General features: G+C 46.5%; 1 protein-coding gene across 4 annotated transcripts in view; it reads right to left on the bottom strand.

Annotated features, from left to right (window-relative positions):
* The window catches only part of CHD7 (chromodomain helicase DNA binding protein 7), a 196072-nt gene that overhangs the window by 113597 nt on the left and 60722 nt on the right, over positions 1-21753 (bottom strand). For 3 of the 4 annotated variants that reach the window (XM_045455149.1, XM_045455146.1, XM_045455147.1), the window contains exon 2: positions 13969-15805. In XM_045455149.1, coding sequence (XP_045311105.1) covers positions 13969-15630 — 1662 coding nt within the window. In that variant the 5' untranslated portion in view covers positions 15631-15805. The remainder of the gene's footprint in view (positions 1-13968; positions 15806-21753) is intronic. The other variant, XM_045455148.1, reaches the window with a different exon arrangement.

A 21753-nucleotide genomic window follows, 5' to 3' on the forward strand; every position in this document is an offset into this window, starting at 1 on the left:
CAAAAATAACGAAGTGAACTGTGTCCGCGTTACCGTGCGTGGATCACCATATTCGAGCACCATCTAGCAGAGCCAAAAGATATGGGGTACCCATGGTGTTAAGGCCATCTGGAAAGAGGTGAGAGATTAAAAAAAAAAAAACAAAAGTCTCACTAGCCTCATTTCAGGTACTCAACAGCCACCTGTGGCTAGTGGCTACTGTACCGGACAGAGAAAATACAGAACATTCTCGTCCTCACAGGGAAGTTCACAGGCTGTACGAGCTTACGCACTTTCTGTAAACACATTATTAGTGTGATATCAAACAACAAATGCTAAACTTTCTTTGAGAAATTACTTGGGAAGTACTAGATACTCTGTGACAAACTTTAGTGCACAGTTGTGTATATTTAAAAGGTGTTGGGGCGCCTGGGTGGCGCAGTCGGTTGAGCGTCCGACTTCAGCCAGGTCACGATCTCGCGGTCCGTGAGTTCAAGCCCCGCGTCAGGCTCTGGGCTGATGGCTCAGAGCCTGGAGCCTGTTTCCGATTCTGTGTCTCCCTCTCTCTCTGCCCCTCCCCCGTTCATGCTCTGTCTCTCTCTGTCCCAAAAATAAATAAACGTTGAAAAATAAATAAATAAATAAATAAATAAATAAATAAAAGGTGTTAAATCTTGAATTAAATGAAAAGTACGTGACAGGCCTGGAAGCCAACCACTCTATAGTATTTCCTTAATATGAAGGGAGCATTTCACTTCATACACAGACTGTGTGTAGATTACAGTTCAGTAAGTTAATATTTATGAGCATTAATCTGATGGACATTAGATAACAATGATCAGGTTTTCCATTTACTTTTCATAATCCCACTCTTCTTAATATTTTTGTAAAAAGGAAAAACACATAGTGTATGAAGTTTGCAGATAATGGGCAAAAGGAAGCCCTTTTCTTTACATTCAAATTGAAACAAAGGTATGTGATCTTTCCTAAACGACATGAGTCTCCTATCTAGCTCTAAAGTTCTATAGCTCTAAACAGTAAACTTTAAAAAGTGGCAACAGTACTGAGTTGCACAAACATTGTTTCCAAAATTGCAAACCTCACAGTGAAAAATGTGAATCTCCTTCTTTGGCCACTTTAAAAAAAAAAAAAAATGTAGCTACTAGGGGCATCTGGGTGGCTCAGTCAGTTAAGCGTCCGACTCTTGATTTCAGCTCAGACTGTGAGAGTTGTGAGATCAAGCCCCACGTTGGGCTCCACACAGAGTGCGGAGCCTGCTTGGGATTCTCTTTCTCCTTCTCTCCTTGTCCTTCCCCTGATCATGTGTGTGCATGTGCACATGCTTGCACGCTCTCTCTCTCTCAAAATAAATAAAACTTAAAAAAATATATAGCTACTAAATCAAACTGCAAAAGTAAAACCTCTTTTTTTTCCTTTTGTGACTGTCCCACTTTGAAACGTGAAGTTACATTTTATTTTTTATCATTATTTTTTAATGCTTACTTAAAATCTTTTTGGTATTTATTTATATTTGAGAGGAAAAGACAGAGCATGAGTGGGGGAGGGGCAGAGAGTGACTGAGACTTTATCTGAAGAAGGATCCAGGCTCTGAGATGTCGGCACAGAGCCCGATGCAGAGCTTGAACCCATGAACCGTGAGATCATGACCTGAGCTGACACTGAAAGCCCAACCAACTGAGCCACCCAGGCGTTTATTTTAAATGTATATATCAAAAATGATGTTTATTTTTGAAAGAGCGAGAGAGAGCGTGAGCAGGGGAGGGGCAGAGAAGGAGGGGGGGACAGAGGATCCAAAGCGGGCTCTGTGCTGACAGCAGAGAGCCCGATGCAGGGATGCAGGGCTCGAACTCGTGAACCGTTGAGATCATGACCTGAGCCAAAGTCAGATGCTTAAGCAACTGAGCCACCCAGGTGCCCTGTGAATTTACGTTTTGAAGAAAAAAAGTAGATTAGGATAAAGAAACATTAAAAAGAGCCTATGTGAAGGATAGTTCGCGGAGTTCAAAACTGCCATTGGGCTATTCCACAGGAAGCCACTTACCAAACAAAACTACAACGTCATCACAGGGTATATGAGAGCACACCCTGAAAATACAGGAAGATGTTGGTAAAGACAATGGGGTAAAATGGATCACCAAATTCGTGGTTAACAGCTATAAATTTGTTTGTATTTAACAGAGTCGAGATTTACTACATAAAGGAGTGTGTATATTTCAGAGGGTCAATGTCTCGGATGCTGGCGGGGATACTAGAGCATCTCCCTAGGAACACAAACCAGGATGCCGACTTAACCCCTGCCCCTTGAAGTTTCCAAACCTAGGAAACGATTTCCACCTCGGTTCAAACTGGGAAGAAACTAATCACTGAGAAAGAGGTGGGTGTTTCGTAGACAGTACCCCATTTCCGAGAGAGCAAAGGAAAGAGAAACACAGTAGGGTGACCCGTAGGCGTGTGCCTGCCCCCTCCCAACAAAAGTATTATGAATTCTTATTTGCTCCGTAGGGATTCTGGTAAGCTGATTTTCAAGGCGTTGGTATACAGTGTTCTGCTTCACGAAACAAGGGAAAGGTTTTCTACCTTGAGGTGAAAAAGTAGAAATTGGGGGAGAAGTTCCCAGAGTTCAGTTCAACAAACCACATCAGCAATAGCTGTAACAAAGCAGTTAACTTTCATCGGAGAGTTGCCGCCTGCCACGCACAGTGCTAAAAACCTGACCGCCTCTGTCTTGCAACCCTCACAATGATCGGGAGCAAATGGTACCTGTGATCCTCGGGAAGCAAGTTCAGGGACACTAACTAAGCAGCCAGTTTTCCGACTGAGCCCAAACTGGAAGACGGAGGTTCCAATGCAGTCCCCGTGCCGGCAAGGCCCACGGCCTCCACACACCTGCACTCCTCACTCGCCAGCAGTGGCCCAGCACCTGGCCACGCCAGCCAGCGGGTGGTCCGCTGGACAGAACAGCAGAGGTGCGACGTGTTTAAAAAATGAGAAGGGAAACACTAAATGAAACAAGGAAACGGGGCACCATTTCCCGTTGACGCACTCTCGGAATCAAATTTATATTTGACACGAAACGTTACTCCAGCCTGGAACACGGCCTGGCCTACCAAGGAGTCTCGCTCAAGTCTCCAGGGAGGGCGACGCGTTAAAAACGATCCTACGACCTGGCTCATTTTTGCTCTACGACTGTCCAGTCTCTTGGTTTGCTTTTCTCCCTTCACCAAAGATACCCTAAGCTCAGAGGACTTATTTACACGTAAATACTGGTTTTTCACTTTCTTGCAAACACTAAAGCTACGCATGAGCTTCAAGCTCAGCTCTAAGGACGGACCTTTTCCAGAATCAGGCTCTGGAGTATCTCCTGCCTTCAGCCATCCTCTACCGTCGTTTCAAAGTACGAGGAACATGTGACTGAATCAGAAGTCGGGGTACGGAAGACACTGCGGGCCGGCGCTGCTTTTGTATCTGACCGTGGCCCGGGGGACGAGGGTGGCCCGTTGACAGTCCCCGTCGTTGAGGGGGATACGGCTAACGTGCACCGGGAGAGCATCCGAAGGAAGAGCTGATAAAAATGAGACACTACTTTGCTCCCTCTAAATCATCAAACTTTTTCCCTGAAGAACTCGCACTTGGCTCCTTTAATCCGTGGTATGCCTCCGTGCCTTTCAACGGCTCTCCTTTGTGAAAATCTCTTTGCAATATTTGAGCTGCCAGAGACGGAGTCGGCCTGGTAATGGACCAATTTAGAGCAACGTCAGCACATCCTGCTCGGCGACTGCCCCAGTTCCACTCCTGCCTGTGGGTACTGACAGATCATCTGTAGATTTACGGCTGTGCATACAGAGAATGGAGAGGAACATTAAAATGTCAAGACTGAGGGAAATTCCCCATTAGGCCCTACCGTCCATTTCTGTCGACCGCCACAGTGGTATTAGAGTTTAGCCATCTCTAACGCTGACATTTTGAGGTGGCTGTAACGTTAACAGTGAAAGCAAACGCTTCATGACCGAATAATCCACGATTTTATAGGACTGCTTGTTTAAGTTAAAGAGAATGTTCATGCCGTCAGAGTCCACAAAGAAGCATGGTCTAAAAATTTAGGATCTCGAGCTTTGTTCCATTAGAACTTTGTATATTCCTGCATTCAGTAGGAACTTGAAATTGACGCGTGGCCCCTTCATTAAAAAGTTCAGAAATATAGCTGCAGAAAAAGCTTTGGAGAAAGGATGCTGTGCAAGTCCTCGCCTATCCACTAGCAGAGAAATCCACCTGAGATGCCCCGGCCCCCTCTGATGAGCAAGCAACAGGGACCTGAGGGTCCACCAAACGGCTGCGCGTGGGTTTCCGACCCTAGAGCTACGCAGCGGCTCCCGCCTGCCCATGGAGAGACGGGAAGGGCACAAACTAAGTGGGAACCCCATTCGGGAAACTCGGCAAGGTTTCCAACATCACTGCTTGAGCCGCCTCTGCTTGGGCCCCAAACAAAACAGTTCCCAAGGTTAACAACCTCTTACTTCAAATTAAAACAGATTTTCTTTTTTTTTTTTTTTTTGCCTTCACAAGGTGTTAAAATCTAAGAATTCTCCTGAAATTGATGGGAAGAATTACTTAGAATTAAACATAAAGGGCAGTGGAGGAGAAGAGGCCAAATACACTCTAAAGCAGAAGAGAAATGCGCTCTCGGTGAAGGGGAATCAAAATGGCGTGTTCCCTCTAAATCACTGGCTGGGTGGGGATTTTAACGCAGTCACTAAAACAGGATGTAAGGAAACGCCTTGCAGCCTCACCGGGCCATCTCTCTCACCGTCCCACCACAGGGAAACAGCGAGCAGGGTACTGAGTGCCTCTGTATCTATGCTGACTTTTGGCTTGTTTACGTGGTGCCAGCTTCTGGGCATTTGGACAGCTTCCTTAACTCCTCCACAGGCACCACCGCCAGTGCCATGCCCCCGTCCCTAGAAGGCTCTCCGATGCTTCTCACACTGAGCCAAACACCCTCACTCGTGGTGACACGCCATCACCTACTAAACCTTCCGCAAGGCGAAAAGCACAAGTTTGCTGCGGACTTCCTTTGCTGATACAAGAACTGTACTCAGTGAGAAAGGAAGACTGAGGGCCCTCGCTCGGTGGCTACTGAGAGATTACCTAGAGACTGACAGCTGGAACTACAGCAAATGGACAGTAATATTAAGATGTCAACATGAAGGTAAATTCTCCAAGTCAGGCCTAGCAGTGCTTTTCCCCTAATTGTCCCCCTGACCCGCTTCCCAATTTTCCTTCCCTGGCTACCTATTGCTTCGCAGGGCCAGAGATGGCCTTTCTGGAGGACTGTTAAAATGCAGAAGGAAAAAGCAGCAAAGAAGAAAAAGGTGAGGGGGGCGGGGGGTGTGCATAATGGTAAAGACAGGGCTTTCTCCCTTATCCTTGGAGAACCAATTTCATAAATAGGCATCAGTGACAGAGAGGCAAAGAGAGATGGGGGTGGGGGGAGGGGAGGGAATAACTACTGAAAGTATCCAAAAACCGCTTGAAACTAAAAACCTTGGAAGAGGGGAGCCTGGGTGGCTCAGTCGGTTAAGCGGCCGACTTCGGCTCAGGTCACGATCTCGCGGTCCGGGAGTTCGAGCCCCGCGTCGGGCTCTGTGCTGACGGCTCGGAGCCTGGAGCCTGCTTCCGATTCTGTGTCTCCCTCTCTCTGACCCTCCCCTGTTCATGCTCTGTCTCTCCCTGTCTCAAAAATAAATAAAACGTTAAAAAAAAAATTTTTTTTTAAATCTTGGAAGAGATTATAAGAGAAATGGGGAAGAGAAACGCTATGTTTTCCTACAACAAAGTAGAAAGGCCTTCAGGCAGCCTTCTTTGAAACCTAAACAAACGAAATTTCACTTCAATAACCTATCCTTCCATGAAGTGTTGAGGATACTACATACACACACACACAAACACACACACACACAACACTACACGTGTTGATACCTAAAAAATGCTGCTACTTCTCCAACCTGGCAATGAGGGTGCTAACAACACCTGTGTTCAAGCATACCGTCATACGTTAAACAATTTAAAATGTATTTTTATATTACATACATTTTGTTACATATGTATTGTTTATTTATATAAAAAAGCATTTATTTTTATTTTTGAGAGAGTGCCCACATGAGAGGGGGTGGGGCGGAGAGAGGGGCAGAGAGGATCTGAAGCTGGCTCCGGTCTGCGCTGAGAGTGGGCCCAACGCGGGGCTCAAACTCAGGAATCACGTGATCATGACCTGAGCCCAAGTCGGACACCTACCCAGCTGAGTGCCCCTAAAATTTACTTATATGTGCATAGATTTATTTATATTCTGACTTGTTTCCAAAAAGAACGTGAAGCAACTGCTATTGAAAGAGGCTTCAATATGGCGGCCGCCAGTCACCTTGGGCTCCTGGTTTGCATTCTATGGAGATGGAATTGCAGACTGACTGAAATAAGAAATGTGTACAAAACACACACTGGATTTCGAATCCTGTGTAAAACACCGAATGAGTGATTTTATACTGATTACGTATTGGAACAGTATTTTAGATTTTTGGGGGTTAATTAAATGTACTACTAAAATTCATTTTACCAGTGTTTTTTCATGTGACCATTAGAAAATGTAAAATAACACACGTGGCCTGTATCTGCAACTCCCACTACATTTCAACTGGGCAGCACTGGTCCAGAACATAGTCGGCACACGAAGAAATGACAGCCAGAGATGACACCTAAATAACAAACTTGCCTGTCCATCTCGGTGAAGGCCTTTATCTCCCCCTTTCTTCTGCCACATCGCCAATCTCTGCCCTTAATATAGTGCTTAGCACCTAACACTCAATAAATATTTATTTAATGGAGTTGAATGAAAGTAACAAGATACAAGATTAAAATGCAGTACCTAAAAGTGGCTTATTAAAGGTTAAGAAAACTCACTGGCTGCTTAGGACACTTAGCCGATGGTTAATATCCAGGCCTGAAAAGTAAATTAAAAAACTAACTTCTGGGGCGCCTGGGTGGCTCAGTCAGTTAAGCGTCCGACTTTAGTTCAGGTCATGATCTCACGATTCGTGAGTTCCATCCCCACATCAGGCTCTCTGCTGACATCTCAGAGCCTGGAGCCTGTTTCAGATTCTGTGTCTCCCTCTGTCTCTGCCCCTCCCCTGCTCACGCTCTCTGTCTCTCTCTCTCAGAAAGGAATAAACATTTTTTTTAAATTAAAGAAAAAAACAACAACTTGTTACCTACAACATTCTTGATACTCAGAGAAAACAATACTCCTTTACAAAATAAAAGGCACCAAGAGACTAGGCTACCATTTAATATGCGGCTCACTTCATGCTTTCAGACAGTGGGGTGAAAGGAGAGACAGGGCAGAATTTTTTCCTTTGCCTTCCCTCTAAACTTGGTATTTTCCATTTTAACCCACGGAATCTCTGACCTCTGGGATAAACCAGTTACGCTGAGAGAAGATACGAGAAGGTTCTCATTAGGCTGCAGCATATATAAAGTGCAGTAGAAGAAATACATTGGAGTCCTCACAGAGAAACAACAGATCGACGAGTAAAGTCAAGGGCAGTCAAGGGCGGAGAGCTTGCTGGAACCAAAGGTACCATGAAGAAATAACCGGCCAGCCACCACCGGCACGCGGGAGAGCAGCGACCCTCCTGACATCGCTCCGTGAGCCCGTGGGACACCCTGTTCCCACGAGGTCTAGCTATGGGCGCCCGCTCTCTGAAGGTGGGCACACTCAGACCGGCCCCTGAATGCCACGCCGGTCAAAGCCGGGTTTCCTTTAGATATATTTTGTCTTCCCCATCTCCACTAGACATCCATGGGGGTAGGAAAGTACACGTAAGCATGTCGAGAGTGATGCTCGTAGAGATACATGCACTTTCTATTAAAAAGGTGTTTTTCTCTGCTTCGGATCACCATTTGCATAAGTAAAGCTCGAGACGCATGGCCACATTTTCCATAAAATCTATTTAGTAGTTGCCAATTACTCTGCTCATGTCTGGAATTCTAGATTTACTGGGTGAACTGAGAGAATTTCAGTAGAATAGTTGCTCTACTTGAAAGTTACCAGGAAAAGGTTTTCCCAGAAAGGCTGTTTTTTAAAATATTTATAAGATGTCATGGAAAGACAGAGAACTGGAAAAGTTACAACCACTGATTCTTCTAGGTGTTTTTCCTTTTTTTTTTTTTTTTCTTTTTAAAAAAAAATCTCCTGGGGGAAAATTAGGACACAGAAATTATTACCCATCACCTCCATCTTGGAGGCACTTAAAAATTTCTTTCTGCTTCTGTTTTTCTTCACCATGACTGTATTTCAGGCCCAAATTAATGCAAAGGGTACAAATGTATTAAAAATATTCTAAGGACACAACATTGCAGATTCTAAATTCCACCAGAAGTTGCCTCCCCCACACCCCCTACAAGAGCAGGATCTGTAAGCGGAGAAACCTGTATCTTGTGCAGCAGTTTAACTTATTCAGAAACTCCGGGATTTACCTGTAACCTGAAGGACAATCCACTTAACCAGTCTTTTCTAGATAAGCTCTTCAAATAAACAAAACCATGTTTTGAGCTCTCCTTCCAGATGGCTCTCACCCACAACCACTGTGCACTGATAAACATTCCATTCTCCCTCTCTCTCTCTCTCTCTCTCTTCCCCCCCCCCCCCCACTCCTGAAGTGCTGCAGGTGCCCCCAAAGGTGCTGTCCCTGCCGGAGACCTCCCAGTGCACCTCACAGACACAGAACCTGCTCTAAGCATCTCACCGTGACCGACAAGGTCCCACAGGGGTGCCACACAGCTTCCTCTCCCACAGCCCAGTCCTACATTCCATGCACTCATGATTTCCTAAGCCTTAAATTCTTCTCCCTCCCCCTTCACCCAGCCTCCTCTCAACCGGCACTGACCCTTCACATTTCAGTGAGGACATCACTCCCCCCAGGGTACCCTCCCAGACCCCAACCTCACACCCCCAAGACCGGATTGGGAGCTATCCCCAAAGCACACGGTGCTTACTCCGGTGCTCTGCTTCCCATGGCAGACGCTTGCCCGCGCCATCTCCCACCACCATCAGGGGCCTCAGAACCTGATAACTGTTCCCTAAAACCAGGGAAACAAAAGCAAACAACTCTGACAATAGTTAACATCGAAATGAGTGCTTCAAGTTATTTTTTAAACTTTGCAACAAGCAATTCTGAACATTTGCCCAGTGATAATAAAACATTTTTGAGTCCCCACCATGTATCTGATACCGTGTTAAACATTAAAAGATATTATTGCTGATCTTGCTATGCCCCTAACCAGGGAGGTAAATCTGTCCTCAGTTGAGACAGACGCAATCGAGGCCCTGAGGTTAAGTCCCCTGCCCACGGTCACGGGGCCAGCGATCAGTTGGCGGTACTTCGACTCAAAAGCTGCAGACGCCAAAGTCTACACGCTTCCCTTCGTGCTGGTGGCTCTGAGAGTGGGTCTCCGGGGTCTTGCGAGATGTTATCTGCCCCTCGCTCTCTTTCTCTCTAAACATGAGTAGACTTTTCCAAAGGCTCATAACCTGCATGCACACTGTATGCCATGGCAGGTGTCAGAATCCAGCATTTGAGAAAAGGTAAGACCATGCCACTAAGGTTTTTGGTTTTGGAAACTGATTATTTTTCATTTAAAAAATATTTTTTGGCTTATTCCTTTTAAAGCTTATTTGTTTGTTTGTTTGTTTGTTTGTTTGTTTTTGAGGAATCTCTACATCCAACATGAGGCTCAACATCACGCGTGATCTTCTGACTAAGCCATCCTGGTTTATTATGTTTAAACGATCAACAAGTAAGTATTTCAAACTGTCCTCAGTTTAAATTTCTAAGACAATAAATATCCTCACATATAACCCACATAAACTAAAGATCTTTGAAGTCCTCAATGATTTTTAAACACATAAATGGGTCTGAAATGAAAAGGCTCAGGAACCAATATCCTTCTCAGCTACAGAAAAGAAATATAAGCTAGGGTTTCTTCTTCCACTGCAAACTTTATCAAATAATCAGGAGAGTCTGGAGCTTGCACCAAAGAACGTGTCCACACTCTACCATGAACACTATGGTCCAATGAACTCTGGCTTTTCTAACATTTTCCTTTGTTGACTCTTCAGTATAAAGTTAAACTTACCTTTAAAGATACTTAAGTGTGTATATATAATTTAGAAAATATCTGTTCAGAGCCCATGAGACATTTAAAAAGCCTGCCTTCTACCTTTAAAAAAGTGAAAAAGTCGGGGCGCCTGGGTGGCTCAGTTACTTAGGTGTCCGACTCTTGATTTCAGCTCAGGTCATGATCTCTCGGTTCAGTTCATGGGATCGAGCCCCACGTTGGGCTCCACACTGACGGCACGGAGCCTGCCTGGGATTCTCTCTCTCCCTCTCTCGCCGTCTCTGCCCCTCCCCAGCATGCGTGCGTGCATACATTCACTCTTCTTTTCTCAAAATAAATAAACATTTTTTTACAAAGTGAAAAACTCAAAATAAAAAAGCCAACAAGCCTATCTGAACATGATAATTCAGCAAATCACATCAATATTTCAACTTGATCTGGCAGTTCCCCTGCTACACAATATGGCTGTGAACCACCATTCTACATGAAATGCAAAATAATTTTAGTAGTTCTGAAGCAAAACATAATTAGATGGATATATTTGCTGGAGCCGAATGTGAGCCATTCACAGGGAGAGAGAGGTTTTTAGGATTACGTGACAGCATTTTGAATTACCCACATCATTATCCCCTTCACACCTGTCAACATGGGCTAAGGAGGGGAAATATTTGCACAAAGCAAACTTAATGTTTTATAACTAAGACTAAATGTAATGATATTTAACCTGTTCCTTAAAAATAAAAGTAATTTTACATTGTATTTACATGTGAAATCCCGTAATTATAAAGTGAGGTCTGCATTACCGGAGACGAGAACTAAAGCCCGGAGGAGAGCTAACATGAAGACGCACCAGCAGCTGGCATTATACTAGGCACTTGGTATATATTCATTTCAACACCTTTTGTGACAGGTCCTATCTCTCCTATTTCACTGATGAAGAATCTAAGGTTCAGAGAGCTTAAGCTGTCTCAGGTCACCAAGCTGAAGTTCAAACGCTTTTCCAACCGTAAAGTGTATGCTCTTGGGAACAAGATTTTACACCTCCCTACGGATTATTTTCAGAACTGAGTGCTTCAAAAGCTGAAGAAGCTACAAAGTTAAGCAGAAATTAAGAAGGCAAATGCCATGAACAAAATTTTTTTTAATTTTTTTTAACATTTATTTATTTTTGAGACAGACAGACAGACAGACAGACAGACAAGAGTGTAAGCCAAGATGGGGCAGAGAGAGAGGGAGACACAGAATCTGAGCCGTCAGCACAGAGCCCGACGTGGGGCTCGAACCCACAACGTGTGAGAACGTGACCTGAGCCGAAGTCCGGCACTTAACCGACTGAGCTACCTAGGTGCTCCTAAATACCACGAACGAAATTTTTTAAAGGCAACTGAACTTAAATAAAAATACCTCCTATGTACGTGTTTATGCCCTGCCCCCATCCTGAGTTGATCTAGAATGGCGTACTCAAGAAGGGGGAGCTAGAGAAAACAGGCACCACACCTCAGGTCCCACAGAGTCTAGCGCATACAAAACCCTCCAGTTCTCAGTGACTTGAACACCACATATTCCTATCCATCCCCCGAAACGCCTACTGAGGTCTTTCGTGCTCTTAAAACCAGGGAAAGCTCAACAAGCCCCACCCAGAGGTCATATTACCATCACAGGGCATCTCCTTCAAACTGTGCTTGTCCTCCAGCAAAGTGAGAAGATGCTGGAACGAGAAGTCAGAATCACCGCCCTGGACAGGTCTCCTGGCCAGTAAGATGCTTTCCAAGGAACAAGAGAAGAACACCTCCTGGAAACTAAGTCACATCCATTTCTGCCCTAGAAGCCACCCAGGTTGGCTGGCCTCAGGGCCCACACTTTCAGCCAGTTCTGAAGAGGGGCATCTTTGCCTTGAGGTTGATGTAAGGGGACAACAAATGAGCAGGAATTGATCTTCTCTATTCATCCCATAGCCCTTGTCTTCCCCGACGCTCTCTGCTCCCAGCCTCTTGTCAGGCTGGCTTCGTCACCTCTCCCTTCACTTGGTCCGGGCACCACAGGGCTCAGAAGCCCTTCCCCATGGGCTGCAGGCTGGGCTGCGAGACAGGGAGCAGCTCTCTCCCAGGCAGCTCCCACCGACCTCGGGGCTCCTCTGAGCAGCATCCAAGTGTCTGCTTCCCCGAAACCCGTACGTGTCCTTGTGTCCTAGGTCCCCAGGAGAAGGCTTTCCTGATCTCCACTTTCCCACTCCCACCGAGGCTGAGGTTTCTAAGTCTCCGTTCTAAATGCTGGGACACCTCCCACGGATGTATTTCCTAACCAAACCTTTTTACTTTCACATTGCTTCAATCCCTTCTGCTTCTGCTGCCCGATCCTTGTTCCGAACTGTCCTTACGTGCCTGAACCACAGGCTCACGGCTAAACTTCTGGTCTCCCAGCCGTCCTGTGTGCTGTCTAATCAATATCACAAGCTCCCCGCTGAAGTCCAAATTCCTTAAAACAGAATACAAGATTTCTACCATCTGGCTTGCCCCACAGCAAGCTCCAGGTCCCGTGCCCCCATTCACTGAGTCCTCCCCAAACCTGAAACGCCGTCTTCGGTTCACCTGCCCTCTCTAGCCAAATGCCAAGCACTCACATCCTCAGGTATTTCCTCTCTCTGGACACTTGTCACATGACTGTGTGTGGTCTTTCACTCTGCTTTTCTTTCCACACATGGGTCATGTTTTCCCACACTGATTAGAAGTTCATTACAAACGGCTCTAGGGGCGCCTGGGTGGTGCAGTCGGTTAAGCATCTGACGCTTGGTTTCAGCTCAGATGGTGATCTCACGGTTCATGAGTTTGAGCCCTGCATCGGGCTCTGTGTTGTCAGTGTGGAGCCTGCTTGGGATTCTCTCTCTCTGTCCCTTTGCGGCTCGCTCATGCACAAATTCTCTCTCTCTCTCTCTCAAAATAAATAAACATAAAAACAACAACAACAACAAAAAAGAACAGCTCTAAAATCGCCTTCTGTGCCATTCAAACTCAAGTTGTGATCATAATGATCTGTACATATAGATGTTAATTTATCCCTCCTAGGCCTAGGGCACAAACACCACATTTATAATGGCAGGCCATCTCTGTGAATGCCAGAGCTTGAAACTTAAATGTCTGCTTATAAACTCTGCAGGGTAACAAAAATCCCAGCTCCAAGAGGGAGGACTCCTGTTTCCGTGTCGGGTACCCGAACCTCTTAGAGACCAAACGTGTTCTGCGGATTCACGTGGACTGTGATTTTCTACCCTTTGCGATTTAAGTTCACACTAGCATTCAACAGCTGGTAAAATAAATATTACAGAAGAACACATTTTGAAGCTTCCCAAGGGAAAAAAAAGTTGTAATTTTCTAAAAGAGGTGGGAAGGCTGGCACGAGCACAGAAAACTTTGCTGGAAACCAAGTTTCAGTGTATTTTTAAACCAGAGGGAGAAGAGAGAAAGAGCAGGAATCCATCCCTGTGTCCCCACCAGCAGTGACGACCCTTACGGGCAGGGGCCTGGGGCCAGCCGTCTGTGATGCACCCACAGCACCCCGCACAACGCCTGGGACGGGAGGAATCGGGGCTTTCTGAGGAAGTGAATAAATGCAGAAGCCAGTAAGTGAGAGTAATAGGAGGAAGAAAAAAAAAAAAAAAATGAGATTCTGGGGCAGCTTACGAGATAAAAATTAAGGAAGTCATGATGAAAACGCTTTTGACGACATTCAAAGGAAACAGCTATCGGACAAGTTCCCCGTGTTACGTTTCACACCGCGAGGCGGACAGGACCCGAGTCCCCTTACCTGAGGCACAGGCACTTTCTGCGGGGTGCTCTGGGGTGACGGGTGGAGCTGTGCCCAAGGCTGGTGGTGCGGGTGTGGGGGTGAAGACTGGTGGTGCAGGCCCGGGTGGGGCTGCATCGGAGGGCAGGTTGGCAACTGCTGGAAAGACGGCTGCTGACCGGGGTGCTGCTGGCCAGGTAGCAGTCGCTCCTGGATCGCCTGGGGATCTGCAAGGCCAACGCCGGGACAGCCGTTTGGTCTCATGTGCCCGGCCAGCTCCCTCGGTGCTGAGGACATGCCCATAAACGGACGAGACTGCTGCATGTTTCTGGGGCCCATATTCCTCTGTCCGATTCCCATGGCACCGGGGGGCTGGTGAGATGGCTGAGGGTGGGGCATATTTGGATAACTGCCAACGTCCATTGGTATCCCAGCGCTTCCGGGCCTGACTTGCGGAGGCGGTGTGCCGGCCGGATTGCTCATTGCTTTCATGGGTGACATGGGAGGTGGAGAGGCGTAAGTTCCCTGAGGCTGTGAAGGATGCATAGTTTGTGTGTTCATTTGGTTAAGTGAGCCGCTGGGGTGGATGGGCTGCTGGTGCATTAGTCCTTGCCCACTGTTCGATGGGAATCCTACAGCATTGGGGTATCTTGGTACGGACTGATTCATTGGAGTATTATTTGTAAGGCCTAAATTCTGATTCATCCCTGTATTGTTAACTAATCCCTGATTTAGGTTACTGTAAGGATATCGAGAATACTGCCCTGAGTTGTTTATAGTAGGTGAGGGGACGGTCTGGCTCCGAGAACTGAAGTTCAGGGTCTGCGGCCTCCCAGCCCCTTGTTGAGGAGGATTAGGGGAGAACCTGGGGCTGTGGGCAACGGATTCTCCATGGAGAGCAGTAGGGGGGTGGTGGTGGAACTGCTGCACCGAATGACGCAAGGAAGGTGCCACGCTGGGGCTCTGCTGGGGCACGTGGGCCAAGTGGCCGGGTCCTGAGGTGGCGATGAAAGGACTTCCCTGACTGAGGCCCTCCTGGCCCTGGGAGAACTGGCTCATCCTCTGCTGCGGCTGGCCGTGCTGCTGCAGGGAGAAGTCCCCGCGTGCCATATAGCTGCCCATCTGCTGCATGTGCTGAGGGTGGCCCTGCGTGGGGGGCCCCGACGGAGCGGGCTGGGGCTGCTGCGGCTGGGGCTGCTGCTGGTAGGGGGCCCGCGCCTGGTCCGGCACCTGAACGGCCCGGGGGCCCCAAAGGGAGCCGCTGTCCACGAACGGCGGCCCGTGCCTTTCGTTCTGCATGCCGGGGTAGACTCCCATCTGACCGCCACCGCTGGCGCCGTGGGGGACCTGAGGGACGGGAGGGGCGTGGTACTGCGAGTGAGGGGACGCGAGCCCGTTCCCAGGGGCGCCGCTCATCATTCGGTTTGGCTGGTCCAGCAGATGCATCTTTTGCTGTTCGTACTGATTATAGTGATCGAAGTGGGTCAGCTTGGTCTGATTCTGATTCGCGGGGGGGTGGTGAAGGGAGGGCTGCAGGGAGGCAAAGCCTTGGTCTATCGGCATCTGCTGACCCATGGGGTTCACTGGGTTTTCAGGGTAACCACACTCTCCGAGGCCCTCGAGGCCTTCGCTGAAAATATTCCCATCCTCGCCAAAAAGACTCATCATTCCTGGATCCGCCATCGTCTTCCAACACGCGGCTCCTCCAAACTACAGCTCAGGAGCGTGTCTGTGCTCCCACCTCACTGAGGTGTTTGTCCTCAAAGCCTATAATCCTTAACTAATCTTCTTCGTGTCATTCCGTATTTCTTTAATTCTCTCGGACCCTGCAGTGTCAGGCAAAGTCTGGATATAGGTCCTGGAAGAGAGTGGGAGGTGGGGGGGTGGGGGGTGGGGGAGGGAGGAAGAAAACAAAGAATTAGGAACAAATGATGAAAACTGCCAGTGTTTTACGCATTTCATTTTGGTCTCCGTCAACAATACTAATCTAGCCCCCTCGCTGAGCCGTATTTTATAAATCTAGTTCACTTTAAGAGAAAGTCATTAGCTTCTACCAGAAGCATTATTATGATCGGTTACTTAGAAAGCAAGCAAAACACTAACCTTAACCTTAAATTAATCCATTCACTCCACTTCCTAGCGCTCCATTCTTGGATGGAACAGAACAAAAGAACACAACATGAAACAGCGGCAGCTGCCACAGCAGGCAAGCAGATGTATGAATATAGCCAAGCAGCCCATCTGCTGAACTAAAGCCCTGGAAATGCTCTGGTTACCGACAGCCCGCCCTTAACCTTATTCCCCTGAGCAGTGTAATCAGATGAGCAGCCGCGGCACCAAGGGCTGTGAAAAGCTCAACTTAGTTAAATTGACTAGAGGATTATACAAATACCAAAATCGGTCATTTCGTACAAATTAGATATTTACGGCCCACAGACAACTATGCAACGGCAACGGAGGCGTCGAGCGAGAAAGCGCCCACGATGACGTTCGAGCGAGGGAGAGTCCTCGACGATGCCGGAAAGCACGCTCGCAAACGGGACGATAAGTTCATAATGCCATTATGTTTCGTGGCAGAAATACACGAGATTCAGAAAGACGCCAGAATACAGGCTTTCGCTCTCCAAGAGGACCGATTTCGCTCGTGGCTCGGGGCCCGTCACGTCGCATCCCCGGCACAGAAGTCCAATCACAGGTCATCATCCACCGGCAGGCACCGGACCCCGAGGATGGACCCAGAGCCCACTGACCCCTCGGGGAAAACTCCAGCTGGACGGACAGTTTCGAGACGTGACTATTCTCATCAGAAGAAACCGAGAAACTTTCCCCCAAACTGGCCCGAACTGAAAATGAGTTTAACAGAATAAAGTTCAAAATATCTGTGCAGGCTTCAGCCTTGCCTGGACCTCTTCTGGGAGAGAGCCAGTAGGGGTAACGCACAGCCGTCGGCGTCCTGTGTCTACAGCACGAGGTACACGCTACCTAAGGCTCAAACAGCTCCTAACAGATTCTGTGTCCGACTGAAACAACCAATTTAAAGAATGCTTCACCAATCAGAGCAGGAAAGTGTTTTTGTTGAATGCTAATTAAATCAACAACCTAATAAAGAACTAATTCACATAGGAAAAATGTCCAAAATCTTAAACATCTTTGGAATTTAACTCATTTTTGCCTCTTTCATAAGCACATTCGGCATTGTGTGATACTGACCAAGTTGAAAAAACCAGGATCTTGCTGAAGAATTTCCAAAGTGACGTTCTAAACAGGCTGTCGTAAAATCTACTGACCCACTTCTCCATGAGCACGGGCATGAACAATGGGCGACCAGCACTGCTGAGAACTTACCAGGAAGAGAGAGAAAACCCAGTTCCTGCCTGTCCAACTCTAACACATTCCTAACAAGGGGAGAATTTTGCTTACAGACAATGTAAACAGCATTCCTGTTCACTGTCAGAACTACAGACACAACACCTGAGAAGGTCCCCAGGTCTGTAGTTTTCAGGTGACAGCTGTCAGCTGAAGTCAAAGGTCTCCTCACTCCGCCGCTAACTGCCATGAATTTTCTGATCGACTTTCTCAAAACAGAGGTCAGAAGGGTGAAAATAAGGTGAGCGTGAAAGCCGTTTTATTTACCGACATGCTGCTTTACTACACAACTACTTTCAAATCCAAAATAAAGAGAAGCAGAAATTTCTGGTGCCAAGTGAAACAAATATTTATAAACTGAATTTACTCCTCAACAGCCTAAGTAGTCAGTCTTCATTTACTCAAGACTCATTCTAGCTTCCAAGGAAATAAATACTAGAATGGACTCTTGATAAGAGCTTAAACCAGCCGTGCAGACTAACCGCTTACCGAAATAACCTTTCCAATTAGCTTAAGGAAGGTAGTGTCTACTTGTATATACGGATGGCCTTGTTTTATCGGATAACAGCTTCATCCTCCAGGGTCCCCCACGTGTCATGGGAGGCCTCGCTACGTGGCTGCATGGGGGTTCCAGCCCCATGCTCTGGGGGGCTCGGGGGAAGCATCCCAGGGGAAGCACCCCAGGGGGAGGGAGTGGCCTGGTTGGAGCCCAGTGGCGAGGCAGCTCTGGAGTTGGAGTTGACGCTTACTTTGTATCAATCGGTTTAAGGCTGAGCAGAAAGGGAAAAAGAACTGGCCTACAGGCATGGCCAGGGACAAAAGAGAACACTCGCTGGGAGTAAGTAATCCTACCTGACGCGTGGGCTTCCGCTTCCAGTCAGCCCCCCAATCTTTCCGACTAAGAGTCCATTTCACAGCAGCAGGTGAAATGACAGAGTACCAGGCAGTCAGTAAGTGCGCCACCCACCCCCACGGAGACCCCCGGCAGGGGAGCTCTGGGACAGGACTTCAAAAACTGTGGCTTCGGGCTGTCACTAGTGATGGCTCCCGCTTGCCCGGACAGCCACCACCGCCTTCCTGCCCCTTTTCTGACCTCAAGACTTGGCTGGCGACTGTGCTAGGAATCCATCTGGTAGCTGGATTTCATATTTCTGATCTGAGCTAATCTAATTAATTTATTTTGGTCTTTTTTAATTTGATCAAGTCCATTTGCATGCCCACTTTCCCAAGTCACAGCTGCAACATCTAGTTTTGTTTCTATCAAAGATGCTCATTTAAAACTCTTTTTTGGAGGTGGGCTGCCCCCTTCGCTGCACTCAGAACCAACGTTTTCTATGTCAGGATGGATCAGCTGTTCAGTGAGCCGTCAGATCAGAGCCATCGATGCCATTTTAAATTTTGTAATAGCCACGTTTTAAAAGTAACCAAAAAAAGAGTGCAATTACTTTTAATAATAACTTTTATTTAACCCAATATATGCAAAATACTATTGCTTCGACGCATAATCAACATGAAAAAAAAAAAAAAGAATGAGATCGTTTACGTTGTTTGGTACTGAGTCCTTTGAAACCCAGTATGTATTTCACACGGCATGTCTCAATTTCTACTAGACACATTTCAAGTAAAAACTGTGCACATGGGGGTGATGGCTACCACACTGGACAGCCTAGTTACAGGTTGTTAGCAAGAAGAAACAGAAATACAAGTTGTCAGTGTTATCAAATAATTCTCCCAATTATCACTTGGATAATAAATATTCAAGATGTATTTATGTTTGATCTGGCTTTAAATAAAAATCAAGCTAAATCTCAAATCACATTTACTTATTCAAACTACATTTACTGAGGACCTACTTATGATCCAGGGACTGGTCTAGAAATATCTCAGTGAATAAAAACCAACAAAATTCCCTTTGTCCTCATGGAGCTCATCTGCAAGTGATAACCCTTAGAGAAGAAGTAAGATTCAGAGCGGAGTTACATTAATGAAAATTTAGGATGCCGTTTTACAAAATAGTTCTTGGGAATTTATGATGACAAATATTTTAACTATGTGTGATATTGTATAGTAAACAGTACAGAGACATACAGTGAAGACAGAATAATGTAAGTTCCACTCATTGCCCCACTGCAAGTATTTTCTGAGACGAGAATGACAGTGCAGGAAGTAAGTGCTGTGTCTGGGGGTGAGGAGGGGCTCCACGAGACAGCTCAGCAAACGGCGTCACCTACACTGCAGCAGAGATGCACTGGGAAACCACTGGGAAAACCTGAGAATCCGCAAGCACTTCAGGTACCTTCTGATCCAAACCCCCTCCCTTTTTTTTTTTTTTTTTTAACATTTATTGATTTTTGAGACAGAGAGAGACAGAGCATGAAGAGGGGAGGAGCAGAGAGAGAGGGAGACACAGAATCTGAAACCGGCTCCAGGCTCTGAGCTGTCAGCACAGAGCCCGACGCGGGGCTCGAACTCACGGACCGTGAGATCGTGACCTGAACCGAAGTCAGACGCTCAACCAACCAAGCCACCCAGGCGCCCCCAAACCCCCTTTCTCTAACAGATTAAAAAACCTTTTTACAGACCGAGAGAAGTAAGCATCTTCTACAAAATATTTTCATGGCAAGCAATTCCCAAAGGCGAAAGAGAAGTGTAGAGAAGAAATGGCAGCTTACCAGCAAGAGCAACTTCCTAGAGGCCTAAATTGGGTCTGTCTTGCTCAGGGATAAGTCACTAAACTGTGGAGACCACCAAACAGAAGAAGCGTTTCCTTTCAAACCAATGTTGTTAATTACACTACCTGTAACTTTTAGGAAGCAAGCTCGTAGTAGCAGCATACTGAGGCTATTGGGTTAATTGGGGGGCAATACGCAGGATAGAAAGTAGGCAGATCCAAAAAACAAGTAAACGCCACACAGAGAATCATCGATGAAAGCAAAAGGTATACAACAAACCAAGATGAGAGACGTAAGTTGGGCAAAAATACATATTAATATTTTGAAGCGAATTTCTGACTTGCAAAACCCCATAAACAAGGCTTAACTACGTGGCTCTTCCAAAAGTGATATGGCATTTCTGCAGCCAAGTTTCAGTTTGGTATCACAGTGATCTGGGAAACTGGCAAGGAAGTAAATGAATACAAAACACCTTCACGTGCAAAATATCTTCCATAGCCCAATCACTTTGTATCCAATCGTGCAGGCAGAACCTCATCCAAAGGAAAACTTTTTCATAAATATCTAACACAATATGGGCAAGCGTGGATTCAAGATGACTGCCTTTTGGTTGGTGAAGACTATTTTGAGTTCTATAGCTTGATTCGTAATTGTTCTCTTTAAGTTTCTCTCCTGCACCTCCAAAGAGCCTGAGTCACATAACATGACCGTGACGATGATTCCTGGGATTGGGTAAAGCACGTATCAGCATTTCCGAGGCAGTGTCTAGCAGCTGGAAAAACCCGTCACCACCCGCAGTACAACCTGCAAAGACACCTCTCATCATCGAGGTTACAAACCATATCAAAAGGAGGAGGATCCATAAGCTGATAGGTGACCACACCAAAGATGAAGGGCTCAGCTCCACTGAATATTCATATTCATAGATCTATTAGACCACGAGGCCTGTGGACACCAATGCCCACTAATGGCCCCGCAGAGCCACTTGGGAAAGAGGAACATCTACCCAGGCCAATGCTCGCTGTGGCAGAAGGAAATTACCCAACAGACAATGACCCAGGTAAAGAATCAAGAAATGCTTCAAGTCACCAACATCAGTTCACCGCAAGTCAGTTCCAGATTTGCCTCATGGACCAAAGGGTGCCCTTCCTGAACGACCCACCCCTGCCCCGGGGAAGACCACATTTTCTTCCTCATTAGTATGTTCAGGCAGCAGCAACTCGCTATGAACGTGCTGTCCCCCCCAGCAGCCATGAGCCACAGGTTGCTATGTACATTAAAACTAAACACAATTTAAAACTCAGTACTCAGTCACATGAGCTACATTTCAAGGGCTCACCATGCAACGCGTGTACCGTCCACCCATGCAACATTTCCATCGCTGCAGAAAATTCCATGGCCACTACTATATATTTCTTGTGAGAGAGGTAACATTTTTAGATGAAACCATATTAGATAGTAGCAATTCTCTCTGATGCAAACTAGTTTCTCCTGTTCGGAGCGTTCTTTCCAAGTATCCTTTCAAAGGTCCATACCTATGCCTTGCAATGAAATCTACAGCATTTGTTCCATTTATCACATTTTATGTGAATTAACTATATTTGCAACCTGTAAGATTTCTCCTTCCTGTAACACCTCCCAACATATGTTTCTATTTCTTAATGAGTAATTTTTATTCTGTTAAGAATGGTTCTCAAGTATCCAAAATGTGACATTCAGGAATAATTAACGTCAAAATCCGTTTTACTTAGAATTGCCATAGTACCAC

This window comes from Leopardus geoffroyi, chromosome C3 (genome assembly GCF_018350155.1).
Source record: "Leopardus geoffroyi isolate Oge1 chromosome C3, O.geoffroyi_Oge1_pat1.0, whole genome shotgun sequence".
Lineage (NCBI taxonomy): Eukaryota > Metazoa > Chordata > Mammalia > Carnivora > Felidae > Leopardus > Leopardus geoffroyi.